The sequence below is a fragment of the Odontomachus brunneus genome, unplaced genomic scaffold (genome assembly GCF_010583005.1).
Source record: "Odontomachus brunneus isolate Ranch 3 - 2012 unplaced genomic scaffold, Obru_v1 Obru_scaffold_150, whole genome shotgun sequence".
In the NCBI taxonomy this organism is placed as follows: Eukaryota; Metazoa; Arthropoda; class Insecta; order Hymenoptera; family Formicidae; genus Odontomachus; species Odontomachus brunneus.
The window spans coordinates 328403-340248 of NW_022639600.1; the positions used below are offsets into that span (position 1 = coordinate 328403).

Consider the following 11846-nt stretch of genomic DNA (forward strand, 5'->3'; position numbering starts at 1 on the left):
AGAGAGAGAGAGAGAGAGAGAGAGAGAGAGAGAGAGAGAGAGAGAGAGAGAGAGAGAGACAGAGATATCAGCCAGCAAAGCAGATAATATGTCGTCGAATATAGACCGGCGGGGACACGCGGTCGACATATCCGAGCGAGGGGACGTTGCCCGATGTCCAGATATACGCTAGTCTCACGAAAGTCCTCGCGCGCTCGCTCGACTTGCCGCGAGTCTTGCCTCTTTTTGTTTCTCACGCGGACGATTCCGAATGTCGATTTTTGCACGTAGACGACGTTCCTAGCCGGTCTCTGGCCACTTTCTCTCTCACCACACCCTCTCTTCCTCTGAAAAATGAAATTTTTATTTCAGCAAGAGCTCTCCTGCAGCCAACGTTTCTGCAGAGAAATGGGGACGTTGATGCATTCGACGTTGAAAATTAAAAGCTCGCGATAAACACGGTCCGCTTATCTCTCCTATCTTCGGCGCGTCCGCGGCGTATTGGTAAACAAGATTTATTTGGTCAATTTTTTTCGTACTACGAGGGAGAAGAAAGAGAGAGTGAGAGGAAGAAAGAGAGGAAAGGAGGGAAGAGAGAGAAGAGAGAGAGAAGAGAAGGAGAGAAAAAGAGAAAGAGAGCTACGGATAATAAAGGAAAATCGTTCCACGCTGAGAGACCAGCCATATTGCTGGCGAAATATCGCGCATGTTAAAAATATAAAACTATTCTGGGGAGAGCGCGTAAGAACGTAAGCGTTCAGCGTAATTTATCAATAGAGAAAAATAAGCACGTAGATAAAGCACGTCGTTGCCGTGTGTGTGCGCGGACGCGCGCATGCGGGCGGTCGCACGATATCGGACTAAAAGGCTGACGACATGAATTAAAGCGAAACAAACGTCCCAGAAGCGTGATTTACGTCGCCCTTTGTTACTGTCGCTTAAGACGCAAGCTGAGGAGAGTTAGCGCGCACCTTTGCGCCGCAACCGAGTGCCGATATGCAAAGACCTCGAGATCGGCGAGGACACGGTCCTGTCGTTCGCTCGAATTTCTCCCGTCTACGTAAAATTCTTATTCCCCAGACGTACCACGTGATTCTCCGAGACAAAACGCGAGTGCTCCTTCGCATTCTCCCCGGGCGCGCTCGAAACTTTGTCGTACCGACAGAGAAAGAAGAGAGGAAGAGGGAGAGAGAAAGAGAGTGAGAGAGAACAGACAGAGAAAGAGGGAGAGAAAGCACTGTTGTTCTCCTGCCGGAATCTTCTTCCTTGCGAGGAAGTTTGCAACTCAACTGAACTTAGAACTTCGATTGTTTTAAACTCCCGCGAGGCTGCGGAGAGAAGGTACAGCACTTTGATTTCGCCAACTTTTACATACTGTCGCGCATTATACGCGCTACCGGCTGCTCTCCCGCTACCAATTTATCGTCTCATAAAAAGAATCGCGACCGGTTGATTTTCTGAATCAACGCCAGACGATAGGACGGAAATATCAAGTTGCATAAATAAATCGCCCTTCGACCTTTTCTCTTTCAGTCTTCCTCTCCATCATCATCGACGGCTCTACAGGTCGGCTGTGGAAAGAGTTGTACAAAAGTAATTTGCCGACCACGCGTCTCATTACATGCTCGTTTATCCTACAGAACCTGATCTAATATGTCCGCCCTTTTCCCGTTTTTCCTTTTCTTTTCCTTTTTCTCATTCACCCTTGACGTTTGTACGACCGTGCGAAGCGGCAATTAACGAGATCTCCGGACGAAGTCTACGCGAATGGAAACCGGGATCCTAGAAGATGCAAGAAACTAGACGCGTCGCCTAGAAACGAGCTAGCTAACAGCCAGCTTTCGGCCTCTCGGCGCAATTGTGCGCTCGGCGCAAACGCAGCGCGCTTATAAATAGCTCGAAAATGAGGGGTTAAAAGGTTACGGCGTGTCTGCCGCCGTCACCACCGCCATCGTCATCGCTTGCGGTCCTTAAAAAACCTCCTGTCGCTTTAACCAGACCCACGCGGTGGTAGAAAGTAACGAGGACGAATTAGTCGTTTATTATTTCGCTCGTTAGTCTGCGCGTCGTCTCGGAATTGTTGACCGGAATCTCACCGCCCTCGTGTATATTGAGACTTGCGTCGACCCGTATTATGCCTGGACGTTAAATAAAAGGACACGATAAAAAAAAGAGGGAAAGCAAACAAAGCGAAAGTAGAAGATCGCCACAATCTGCGGATTTTCAGAAATAAGAGCTCTCCCTTAATCACGTTATCGAATATCGTTTCGCGGAACAGTTTTAATTTTCAATCTTCTCTAAGAGAGAACACTATCAGCGCTTATCGAGCTAGTATCAAACGATATGTTATTGTCGACCTAATCTCGGAAATAAATTTAACGTATCGCTCCTCGATAACTTGGCCGTCTTTCTCCCTTTCTGCGATATTCGCTTGAGCGCGGGCTACTCCTAAGGAAGCGATCGCGTCTGAAGACCTCGGGGACCACGACAATATAGCCTAAGAGCAGCCGGAGTCGCATCGGAGGGCCAAGTATCGAGGAAGATAAAGAGCCCGACTAAGAGAGCGAGAGTGCGCGGGGCGCGAGCGGAACGAAAGGAGCCATCGATCGTCCCCGTCGCTAAAAGAGACACACGCGCACGCTAGAAGAGCCAGACGGTCGGTCCCGGTGCATCCTCGGTCCTCTTCCTCGGCTACCCGGATCGCTCAGCCGCGCGCGCGCTGCCGGGTAGCTGCTGCAGCCGTTGGCGGCTCACGGAGAGGAGTGCAAAAAATCCACGGCGATCTCCACGTCTCGGAGAACGGCGAGATTCAGGGGCGGGTCTGCCTCCGCTCCGCGCAAGGAAAATCGATCAGCGCCGGGCAGGCCGGCGGGAGGGTGAGCGGGCGGCGGTGGCGACGGCGGCGTTTCTTCTCTTGCTCTCTCCCTCTCTCTCTCCCTCTCTTTCTTTCTCTCACTCACTCACTCACTCTCTTTCTCTCCCTCTTTCTTTCCCGCTCTCTCTCTCTCTTTCTCTCTTTCGTGAGACTCACCTGCTACTATTAAGGATGACAACGGACACACGCACGATCGGCTTCCAGACACGCTTCCTGGCCGGGTACGTGTGTGACTACGGAGACGACGCTACGGATGACACCTTCTCGAGGACGCTCTGCAAACCAAGGACGATCTTCTCTGTAATGCGGCTGCGTGCACCTCGAGCGATGACCAGCGCGACGAAACGGCGGGTATCTCTCGCTTCTGCCGTGTCTCGACGTTGCGATGCCGTCGACTACTACTACGTGTTGCTGCTACCACTGGCACTGCCGCGACCGGAGTCATCCCCCTCTCGCCCTGCTTCCCTCCTTCGGTCGGTCGGTCGGTCGCGAGTCCGACATCCCTCGGGCACCACGCATATCCTCCCCGCTCCGTCGTCGATCTTCCCCTTCCGTCGCCGTGGACCGCCACTCTCTTCGCCGTCGTCATGGTGATCATCCCTCCTAGAGGAAGAGAAAGGCGATTGGTTAAATAGAGATAGAACTCGTTGAGAGAGAAAATCATACAGGACGTTCCAAAATCGAGTCGAGATCTAATCGTCTGAGACAGAATAAAAACAATATAGAAAAACTAATATTGATAAGTTCGATTGCAAGAATACACGTGGGTAATCAAAGACCCACGATCGTTCAATGATATGAACGATGAGATTATACGTGTGACTAATATTACTCGAGAAAACGTCACGCTCAGAAGAGGATGGGAATCTAGAATCATATCGGCGGGAAGCAAATAACCACAGCATTAATTAGGATTGCTTTCAAAAATAAACATTTATTTCAAAATTAATGCTTACCAACTGTATCCTAGAAACTAAGGTCTCTATCCTAGACACCGAGCGTGTTTAGGTATTTTTTTTCTTCTTAAGAGTAATTTTTCTTAAGAAACCATTGCATTATTAAGTTGTGTACAATTTTGTATAGTACCGTAATAGGTATAGCGAATACAATCGCCATCCAATTCACCATCAAAATCACATGATTCCTTTCGCGCACTTCAAGCTTCCAAGAGATCAGAACTCCAAAGATCTAAGGATCGATAGATAGAAGAATTTGAAGATTTTCGAATTGTTGAATTACAAGAATCCAATTATTCGAAGGACTTCAAAACCCAATGATGAAACCCAAGGATTCTAAAATCCAGAGATCAATTGACCCCAATATAACGTACGGAGCTCTCCGAGATCTAAAGATCCTAAGATCCGAACTGGAAAATCCAATAACCCAAAGAGATTTGAGGATCTATAGATCCCCTAGACTTAAACACCCGAAGGTTTAACGCCTTACATTCTAAATGCAACGCATATGTCATGCGCTTTGCGTATCTAATTGATTCGGCAATCAAAATCATGTATACAAAAAACCGGATTGCGCGTTATTTCTTACCATCAAACACAATTCGACAATTCTCACTCTCCAGTATCTCAATAAAAATTAAAATGATAGTACCGCTAAGTGGTGATATCACATTTATGGTTCGGAGTACGCGCTGTTGGACCTCGTCCAGAGGAACGTTTAAAGAATCCCCCTGGATCTTAGACAGCGTCCTTTGTAGCTTGTACCAGTTCTCCAAATGACGTTTCTAGAAATTGCCGTAGTTCTGCGTAAGTTACTACTAGAACACTCTGTTCATCTCGAGACATGAGACATATCTGAAATCATTTCTGTGTTAATATATACACACGTACACAAGCATGCTGAGAAAATTTCTAAACCTCTTTGATGCTTACCTTGTCCGGCGAGCCTGTATCGAGCTTGTTTAAACAAGCCACAACGTGCGCCATATCCAGCCAGGGTCTACCATCAGCTGTCACTTGATGAAATACATAGTCCCTAAATAATTTGAGCATGTAGCGGTCACCCGTTTCTGCCCACGAAGGGTCCATGTTGAGCTCCGGTCTTTCGTTGATAGTCGCCAACTTGACCAACAGTCTAAACAGTCTCCCGTTCTCCAGTTCCTTGGCAAGTTCGTTCTCCAGAACTTCAGATTGTATCTGAGCAGCGTCCAGCTGCGTATAGAACCGCGCACCGATCATCGGCATAAGATCCGTAACGCTCTTACGAGGTTGATTAGACAGCAAATATCTGAAAATTCAAATTCTCCGTCACGTGAATACAATAAATAAAAATCGATAAGTGTGAATTCATGAAGAGCATCATATCCTCGAATTACCGCATCCGTTAATACAAGGAGTTGCAAATTTTTACGTACAGGACGAGGTTTCGGAGGTCAGTTGAGTAGGAACGTGTGATGAGTTCGATGGAGGCTGACATATTGTCACGATGAATAGCGATAAGACTCCGACATGCTAATGCTAAAACAAGCTTGCCAAGAGCTACCAAATCCTCCTGCTGATAATGTGGCATGAGTGCGAGTGGATTTGAGGTGTTTCCATCGAGAGTCACCACGTCCGGAATGGAGGCGCAACTCAGGCGAAGTCGCGTCTGCGATGTAAGTAAAACTTTGGTGGGATCTAAGCATCTGTATGCCAAGCCTGTAAAAACGCATATCTATCAGACTGACATTAAATTAAACGAACTAAGATAAATCTAACGAAATGGCAATATGCAACTGCTTCACTTGGTGCAGCAACAGACACTCATCGTCCTTTAAGAAAACATATAACAAGGAAGCAATACTAACCAGCAGCATGGACAACACGTAATGCGGCAGTGAGTTGAATGATATAGCTCCAAATAACACTTTCCTGTAACATGCTACCGTGTTGTTGTCTTAGAATAGTATTCTTTGTGTGACTATAAGGCCGATGACCGTTTGGATCCGACGAAAATGGATCGGTGTAACCGTTCATTTCAGTCGACGCAAAATGCTTGTTCAGCAACGTTTCCGATGCGGGATGATAGTCGTATACAAACACCATGGCTGAAAGAGAAAGAGATCGGTGAGATTGACGCGACGCAATGTGTGCGCGAGACAATAACGAATGTAGCTAACAAATACAGACAATGATCACCGAATGCTTTAGTAGTGAAGACTTCCCTCAGCTGAACCAGATTTGAATGGGACAATCGCTTCCACATGTCAACTACTACCATGCATTTCGTATTGGCAAGTCGAAAATCTAGAAGCAAAGTCCGACGAATAAAATTAGCGACATATGATATAATTAAGATTCCAAAAAAAAAAGACAAAGAACAAAGTTATAACTTACCATGTATACGACGCAGACAATATCGAGTGCCGTTCTTGATACTGGTGGCTTTGTACGTGGAGGTTTGATACCCGAGCACTGTCGAGGCAGGTTTATGAATCGGCTCCAGAGGACACAATTCGTGATAATTGTCAACCTCATTAGGTAAATCGGGAAATCGTACTACGTCAGGCTGTGCTAATGTCAATGCATTCTTTTGCAAGATATCCAGTCGTAGATTTTCGCACACGAAGAAGCTAGGGGCAGCTTGAGGAGGTGGTGTGGAGGGAGCAGAGGAATTGTTAGACGAAGGCTGTTTTGAAGTTTTCACTGGTTGCAGATGTGACGGTGTGCCTGGGTAGATATAACCGATCTGTCCTGTTCCTACCTGTCCAATCTAATGGAATAACATAAAATAATAATAAATAAAGATGACGCGTTACACTGTTTTCCGTAGATTAAAAACACACATAAAAATTATGCAATTTCCATTTTATGAACATATCAACATAAAACTTGCTTTGTACCTTGATTAATATTAACTGTGTATATAAAAATAGAAAAAAAAAAAATATATATATATATATACATATAGCTCGTGCACAAGCTTAACATATACAACTTGTGCGCAAGCTTGGTACGCAATTTGTGCAGAAACTTGATGAACTGGGAGGCTTACCGCCTCGGTTCCATCGTCGCCTGCGACAGTGTCAGTAGTGGCATTTCCCACATAAAAGTACATAGTGCCACCTACATTCTCCTGAGAATGCGTGTACGAATTGTTAAAGAGATTCGGCGAGCTGCTATTGCTACCTGTAAGGCCTCTTCCTGGCACAAATTCGGGGCTGGCAGTTACCTTCTTTTGTGAGTCCAAAGAAAGATTACACAAATGCTTGGTTACTGAGTTTGTGCTCAATCCTACACCAGGGCTCTGGCGATTCTGCAACAAAACATAGAAAAGGCATCTCACTTGGGATTGTCCAAAAGCTATATTATTTCTAATGCAAAAGTGATAAGCTACCATGTAGGTAGCAAGCTTGGACTCCGATGGAACTCCGTTTGTTTGAGGAGTGTATGCAACAAACAACGATGGGTCCATCGCTTCCTCAACCAATGCATTTACTACTATCGTTCTTATCTTTGACCCTTGCTTCCTGTATTGTCTTTAGATAAATAGGAACACGTCCCTCTCACATAGACTCTTATGCAGCATACACTACTTTGGTACTTTCTCCTCTCTGCCTTGTAGATATAAATTGGAATCTCTGCTTTCTGAGTCTGCAACATATCTTATAATACCATGAATTAAAATATTCTCACACACATGCACACACACACACACACACAAAGTCGTATAACTATAAACTAATTCTACTAGACATGATTTCAACTATGTGTTTGATCAATGTTTTGTTTTTCTTGACGATTCTCTTTGTTAAATTGTACATAAACTGAATGTAACGACACAAATGTATTCGCGTTCACCTCGCGAGATCTATTCTTTCTTTTTTTTCCTCTGAAGAAATAGAAAATACATCTGTCGCAAATCCGAGCGTTGCATCGTAAACTATTATAGTTTGACAAGCCATATAGTACAATGAGCCGATTTTTGACAGAATCTCCTGTAGTCTTTCGGTCGGAACACAAGTTTACAGGGCAGCAGTCGAAAAACGAGACTCGCGACGCGGGACAGTCAGCCGAGAGAACCGCGGGCGAACATAACGACACGACAAGGACTCGAAACGCGAGGGTCGGAATGGCGAACGAAAATAAAGGGAAGGGAAGGGAAGAGCGCCAAAGCAGTAATGGCAGCTGATTTTGACAACAGACTGACGGGCGAGCGGCGGGCACGTCTCAATTCTACCTCAACTCGGAGAATGTCGGCCAGCCGAGAGCCGAAAGAGAGGCGCGAACGCCGATTGCGGCGCGTTCGGAGCGCGCGCGAGCTGGAACGCGGGTACGTTGAACGCCGTCGAACGCCGACATAACCAATTAGCGCTGTCACCGTTCGCCGCTACCGCCGTCGTCGCGCCGCGCCGCGTCGCGTCGCGATGCGTTGCGTCGCTTCGCGTCGCGTTAGCCGGCGACACAACGGCGCGGAAATTCCGCGGTTCGTCGTTTCGCCGCCGTCGCCGTAGAACAAACGGACGGACAAACGGATGGACAGCAACCAAGTGGACAAACGAACAGACGGAGCCGTCGCCACCGCTGTCGTTCTTTCACTCCTTCGGCCCGCTGTCTCTATGAAATTCTTACACAATTCGGAGTAGGATGGCAGGCCACTGGATCACAGCATTCTTCCATTCGGCAGGCCACGGTGGAGAAATGCAATCCGCTCCGTTTACTCCGCTTCGGTCGGTTGTGCTTTCGTGCGTGTTTACGGTGCTGCTTCTCTTTCCCCTTCCTCGGGCTACCTCTCGTCTCTCCTTGTTGTATGCTCCGCGCCGTATCGTGCGTCGCCGTTGCCTTCTCCTCTTCCCCCTGCCATCTAGCTTTCTGTCTCTGTCGCTCCCCTCGCAAGAGCGCGCGCTCCCGTCAACCGACTCGGTCCTTCGATCGCAGCTGTCCTGCGACGGCTGTCTCCGGATGCGTAGGAGAATGGCGGACGTTGTTGTAAGCGCGATAGTTTGAAACGGTTGAATCGTTCACAAGAGAGAAAGATAGGAAAGGAGAGAAAGAAAGCAAACTACGTTGTTTTGCTGTGAAATAATCAAGCAGTAGAGACCTTTTGAAGACATTTTTACCTTTTCGAATGTCCCTTTAATGTTTTGAGACGTCCTTTTAGAAACTTCTGCTACCTGAGTCTCGACGCATCTTTCTCGAAGATAATAAAACAGAGAGAGAGAGAGAGAGAGAGAGAGAGAGAGAGAACTATATTTTCGTCAGTTTGACTTTACTCGTAAGAGATCCCTCACTGGAGTGTAAAGTATGATTTCTTATACTTATGGTGATCTTTCAGGAAAAAATATACGTACATATGCCCTGCACGTGTGTCTGTATATTTACACGTTGAGCAGGAAGTTCGAAATATGCTGCATCGAATACATGATGTACACGTGTCGCGCATATGCTACCCCACGTGAAACACTCGGAACTGTTTATTAAATGCACAACATTTGAGAGATATTTTCCACGTGTAAAAACACAGTCATACATTTTACCCAACAACTTGCAAAATAAAAAAAAATAATGTAAAATGTATTCTATACAAACACTCCCAGAATTATATGTTTTTTCGACCAAGGGCTCGAAAAATTATCCACCCGAGTTTCGAACTTGAGTTTGTAGAAACAAATTTTTCTAAATCTACGAGCGATATTATGAGCAACAAACATAACAACGTGTAATAATGAGGTCTCTATTATCTATTAATTTCTGTTAATGCGACTTTAACTTATTTGACGTCATTAATACGGCATCATGTTCGTTAGAACGATAAAGGCTAAATTTTACCATCGTTAGGATATTCCTTTTCTTATTCTTCTTTTGTTGCAGGTAAAGCATAGTTGTAGAATATATTTTATAATTTTGACTTGAATCACAACCGGGAGTGCGCCGATACTTCAGTAATGCCTATGAAAATTGAACATGAGATTAAACAATAAAAATTGTTATATAATGATAAATTATCTACGAAAACATTATTACAATACAAAGTACAAAATACAAGTTCCAAAAAAATATCAGGTCCGAACTTGTTAGAATACATCTAACATAACGACAGTTAGGTCGGAACTAGTTCAATATATGAGGCGTTTTTTCGTTTCGTGACCACGATACCGTTTGATTGGTTGGTTTGGTACACTCAACGCTCGCAACACTCGAGCAACACCTCGAGCAACAAAGATAGAGTGACGTTCGCGGCGTTGCGAGTGTAAGTGGACCTAACCGACCAGACGCTACCGTGGTACGAAACGAAAACGCCTCTGGTTACAGGGAGACATTCAATTTAAAATTCCCCAGCACATACCATTCCCGTATGTCGGAACGCAGCCGATGGTCCAATGAAAGAATTTATTTTTCGAAAATGAGTTCTCCTCATTCTCGAATTGTGTTCCAGGCCTCAAGACTTTGTCGCAGCTCACATTTAAAATTCGGGTAGACAACGAAGAAATACGAGAAAATACAAGATCTATTCTTTGTAGCACTACGTGCACTAAGGTACACTATTTATATATAAAGCCAGCGGCACACGGTGCTTGTTTCGTACTGGATTACTTGCTGGATGGAAATACTCTGTTTTGATTGGTGCATTTCCATCCATCTTCAGAAATGCACCAATCAGCAAAGCAAGCAATCCAACATAAAAACAAATACCGTGTGCAGCTGGCTTAACAGATAGTATCTAGCATTGGACTGCGCGAATTGTTCCGAGATATAAGTTCTGTGATTGGCTAATAGAGGCATGTGACATCACGTCCGGTATTAAACGCAAAATACTTGAAAACGCTATAAAAAATGTGTATAAAACGCTATAAACTTTTATGGGTCCTGCATACAGGACGCGGTAATGCTTGCCGCGCGGTGGAAATCCGCGCGACAGCCAATCAATATGCTGCTTTCCGTAATAACCTTCTAGCTCTTACGGAAAGCAGCATATTGATTGGCTGTCGCGCGAACTTCCACCGCGCGGCAAGCATTACCGCATCCTGTGTGCAGGAACCATTAGTGCATGAAAAAAAAAAGAGGAAGTTTGCAAGATTTAAAGAGTGCAGCACTAAAGAACATATTATAATCTTGATAGATGTCACTGTTAAAAATTCTACCTTGGTAGAAAGGGCTATTTGAGAAAGTCTGCAAGCCAAGTAAAATATAGTGAAGAAGACATATACTGAACTGAACAACTCTGACACACGGTGTATTGTGTTCCAGACCTGAAAGTTAAAATATCACAATGATCATTCCTGTGCGGTGTTTCACTTGTGGGAAGGTAATTGGTAACAAATGGGAAGCGTATCTAGGACTCCTTCAAGCTGAATACACTGAAGGGTAATATTTTTTTATGCTCAATCTTGTTTCTTAACCTCAAAATCAAATCATTATCTTAGACCTTTTTATCATTTTAAATTATTTTCTTACTATTATTTGTTTCTTTCTTTATCTTAAAATTAATGTAAACGACAAAGAATGTGAAAAAGGAAAATCAAATATAATAATTGAGAATTTTTGTGTATTGTAGAGATGCTTTGGATGCACTTGGCCTGAAAAGGTACTGCTGTCGCAGGATGTTGCTTGGACATGTGGATTTGATTGAAAAATTGCTTAACTACGCTCCTCTGGAAAAATAATTCTTAAGCTTTTCTTGGAGAAATAATTCATGAGCATCTTAAGTATTCATTGAAATTTATGGATTCATCCATAAATATACTCAATTATGGTCCTCTAGAAAAATAATTCTTAAAAGCATCTCTTGGAGAAATAATTCTTAAGCATCTATTGAAATTTATGGATTCATTCTTTAACCAATTGCCAGACACAATATTGCAAATTGGAATTTTGTAATAACATGTTATAGAATTTGTTTCGTTCCTGTAATAATTATGTATTAATAATAATATATCATTATACTAGTCTTCTTTGTAATAAAAAATAAAAAAGTTACTTGTGTATATAACTTCTATGATTATCCTTCTAGAAATTTCATGTAGTTTACAGCATTTACATATTTAGAAAAGAGTTTA

The 11846-nt window shown here is 44.2% G+C and overlaps 3 protein-coding genes and 1 pseudogene across 7 annotated transcripts in view; 1 reads left to right on the forward strand and 3 right to left on the reverse strand.

Moving 5' to 3' along the window:
• The window catches only part of LOC116850591, a 9940-nt gene extending 6640 nt beyond the window's left edge, over positions 1–3300 (reverse strand). Inside the window, exon 1 of the mRNA XM_032829069.1 lies at positions 3011–3300. The gene's annotated coding sequence lies outside the window, so the exon portion shown is untranslated. The remainder of the gene's footprint in view (positions 1–3010) is intronic.
• Positions 3301–3762: 462 nt separating this feature from the next.
• LOC116850590 (PAN2-PAN3 deadenylation complex subunit Pan3) lies at positions 3763–8728 on the reverse strand. Of its 5 annotated transcripts, none has more exons than XM_032829064.1 (9): positions 8422–8728; positions 7187–7443; positions 6845–7105; positions 6187–6562; positions 5980–6096; positions 5658–5897; positions 5226–5508; positions 4744–5098; positions 3763–4665 (listed from the first exon to the last, which is right to left on the reverse strand). In XM_032829064.1, the coding sequence occupies exons 2-9, from the start codon at positions 7262–7264 to the stop codon at positions 4549–4551; spliced, it is 1827 nt and encodes a 608-aa protein (XP_032684955.1). In that variant the 5' UTR covers positions 7265–7443; positions 8422–8728; the 3' UTR covers positions 3763–4548. The 5 variants fall into 5 exon arrangements, with proteins under 5 accessions (XP_032684955.1, XP_032684956.1, XP_032684958.1 ...); XM_032829065.1 differs by having other exon boundaries at positions 7187–7454; XM_032829067.1 differs by lacking the exon at positions 8422–8728 and adding an exon at positions 8030–8385.
• On the reverse strand, positions 8407–10258 carry LOC116850601 (annotated as a pseudogene).
• Positions 10259–10832: 574 nt separating this feature from the next.
• On the forward strand, positions 10833–11774 carry LOC116850596 (DNA-directed RNA polymerases I, II, and III subunit RPABC5). Its single transcript, XM_032829078.1, has 2 exons — positions 10833–11154; positions 11345–11774. The coding sequence occupies exons 1-2, from the start codon at positions 11060–11062 to the stop codon at positions 11451–11453; spliced, it is 204 nt and encodes a 67-aa protein (XP_032684969.1). The 5' UTR covers positions 10833–11059; the 3' UTR covers positions 11454–11774.
• Positions 11775–11846: the final 72 nt, after the last annotated feature.